The sequence below is a fragment of the Austrofundulus limnaeus genome, unplaced genomic scaffold, assembly GCF_001266775.1.
Source record: "Austrofundulus limnaeus strain Quisiro unplaced genomic scaffold, Austrofundulus_limnaeus-1.0 Scaffold110, whole genome shotgun sequence".
Classification (NCBI taxonomy): domain Eukaryota; kingdom Metazoa; phylum Chordata; class Actinopteri; order Cyprinodontiformes; family Rivulidae; genus Austrofundulus; species Austrofundulus limnaeus.
Window position 1 is genome coordinate 1,391,672 of NW_013952512.1, and position 2,582 is coordinate 1,394,253.

The window sequence follows — 2,582 nt, forward strand, 5'->3', positions numbered from 1 at the left end:
TTACCCAGAATGCTTTGTGTGTAAATAAAATGGCCCCGTCCGTGTAATATATTCTTAAAATTTAAGTTTAAAAATTATAAAAACTAAACATCCTACAGTATTTTTAAATTCTTTATTTTACAGTTAAAATATATGTTTATCAAATAAAGTCTAATGTTACAACTAATCGGGGATCCCTTTAAGGTCCACAGTTATATTGTTGAATACCTGCTGCTAAATGGATGGAAGAGGTCCCTTGGTTCTCTTGTAATTACAGATAATCTAACACAGTATGCTAGCCATTAAGAATTCAAGTGTCCAATTACATCATGCATTTAAATTTATTGTTTTAAGTGTGTAATGAACTCTATACCCTTGTGTTTAGTCTTCTTTTATTTCTCATTGTCCTCTGTTGTTCTATCCAGATCCTGTTTTCTACTTTGGAAGCACAGAATACCATGTGGATGAGAGTGATGGCTTTGTGGAAGTGCAGGTATGGAGGACGGGGACTGATCTTTCCAAAGGAGGAACTGTCACAGTGCGCTCCAAAAAGACAGATCCTGTCTCTGCTGAGGGTACGTGTCTCTGATAAACATCCTTCTCTGACAGCTTCAGCTAGTCCATGCTTAAAGAAATGTAAACAAAACAAAACAATGGACTTAAGTCATCATCCTGTCAGTCTTTGTTTTCCTGAGCTCATCTGTGCAAGAAGATTTCCACTCTGGATATGTTAAGTGGATGGCCTGGGGAATGTAAACATTTTTTTTTAGGTTGCAGGGGATAGAGTCCAGAGTTTCTTAGTTCAGACCTTGTCTTATAGGCATTAAATGTACACAGTTGTGATGATAATGTTATTCTGACTGGGCACTGCGTTACTGGGAGGCATACTGATTCTTCTCCACATTGGCAAGCTTTTTTGAGTTCAAGTCAGATTGCTATTTCTTCAGGTCTTGCCTATAGCTTCTATTATCTCTTACCCCCAGGCAGTCATCTCCCTTTTCACAGATTCTTAACAACTCTTCTCCTACCTACAACTGTAAAGGCAACTAGCTTCTTATGCAGGATAGAAATCCAAGCCCATATATGTATATCTGGGTGATAAATTTGTGGAAAAAAAGGCCCTGCAGGCAAAGGTCAAGGTCTCATTACGAAGGCTCTTTTAAGAGTGGCAAACGAAAAACCAGGAACTGGACATCAGAGAGATCTCTAGCTCTCGGCTATGTAGCTTTATTCATGAATTTATTCATAACTATTACCCATGTGGCAAAATACTTTGTCGTCATGGAAGGTATGGCATTTCATCTTTCACCTTAAATAACACTCACAAGTTAGTAGTTTATATAGGACCATTAAATCCTGCTAATACCGACATATGTTGTTTTAAGCATGTCTTACCTATCCTGTGTTGGGAGCAGCTGGTGTAGATTATATGGGGATCAGCCGAAATCTGGACTTTGCACCGGGGGTCACCACGCAGACACTTCGCGTGACTATTCTGGATGATCTTGGCCAGCCGGTTCTGGAGGGACCAGAAAAGTTTGAACTGGTACTACGAATGCCTATGAATGGGATCCTCGGGGAGCCAAGCAAGACTGTCATCGTTATCAACGACTCTGTTTCTGACTGTAAGTAAAAATCATGATGTTTATCAACGTTTACTGAAATAATTACACAGTGTCTCTGACGTTACTAGTTCTGTTTCTTTTATCTGGATGAAACCTTTTTGTTTCAGTGCCGAAGGTGCAGTTCCGCCACGCTGTGCATGTAGGAAATGAGAATGCAGGACAGATCTCAGCTACTGTGTATCGTAGTGGAGATATCAGCTACAAGTCTACAGTTCGCTGTTACAGCCGGCAAGGGACAGCCCAGGTCATGATGGACTTCATTGAGAGGCCAAACACAGATGCCTCTATTATCACCTTCTCACCAGGTAGTGCAGTAAAACCTTTTTTTTTTCACGTTTATTTGCATGGGAACAAGTGTTTCATTTAACAAATACAGAACACTATAACATTTAAAGCCTTAGCTAGTTTGCAATGCTCGTCCCTAGATGGGCTTTTAACATATACAGGGTTCCCAAGGGTCCTTCAAGTCCTTGAAAGTTTGTGAATTAGAAAAAATTATTTCAAGGCCCTGGAAAATTTTTGAAAACAGCCAAAAATTACACTAGTCCTTGAAAATCCTTGAATGTTTTTTGGAGATTGAAATTCTCTATTCGCATGACTGATTTTCATCATCTTTTAAAAAATATATATATAATTAAATTAAATTAAAAGTACATTTGTTGCAGTGGATAACTCAGGATTATTGTAAACTGACATCATTGTTTCTAACTCAACAACTTGTTCAGTTTTTCATTGAATTTACATGATATTACCTGTTTATTGGTAACATTCTGCAGTAGTAGTAGGTAATTGCCGTTGCGCGGTTCTTTAATTTGAGGAAATTGGTACTGGAAAGTCCTTGAAAGGTCCTTGAATTTGATGTTGACCAAGGTGTGGGAATCCTGAATATAAAGTTCAAAAACAATAAAACAACATGAAAGATAAAATATCATACAAAACAAATCCTAAACACACACACACACACACACACACACACAC

General features: G+C 38.2%; 1 protein-coding gene across 1 annotated transcript in view; it reads left to right on the forward strand.

Moving 5' to 3' along the window:
• frem2b (FRAS1 related extracellular matrix 2b) overlaps positions 1 to 1,909 on the forward strand; it is a gene marked incomplete at its 3' end in the record, with an annotated part of 38,861 nt that extends 36,952 nt beyond the window's left edge. Inside the window, 3 exon segments of the mRNA XM_014014165.1 lie at positions 405 to 554; positions 1,395 to 1,604; positions 1,712 to 1,909. Of these exon segments, the coding sequence (XP_013869619.1) occupies positions 405 to 554; positions 1,395 to 1,604; positions 1,712 to 1,909 (558 nt within the window).
• Between the last annotated feature and the right edge of the window lie 673 nt (positions 1,910 to 2,582).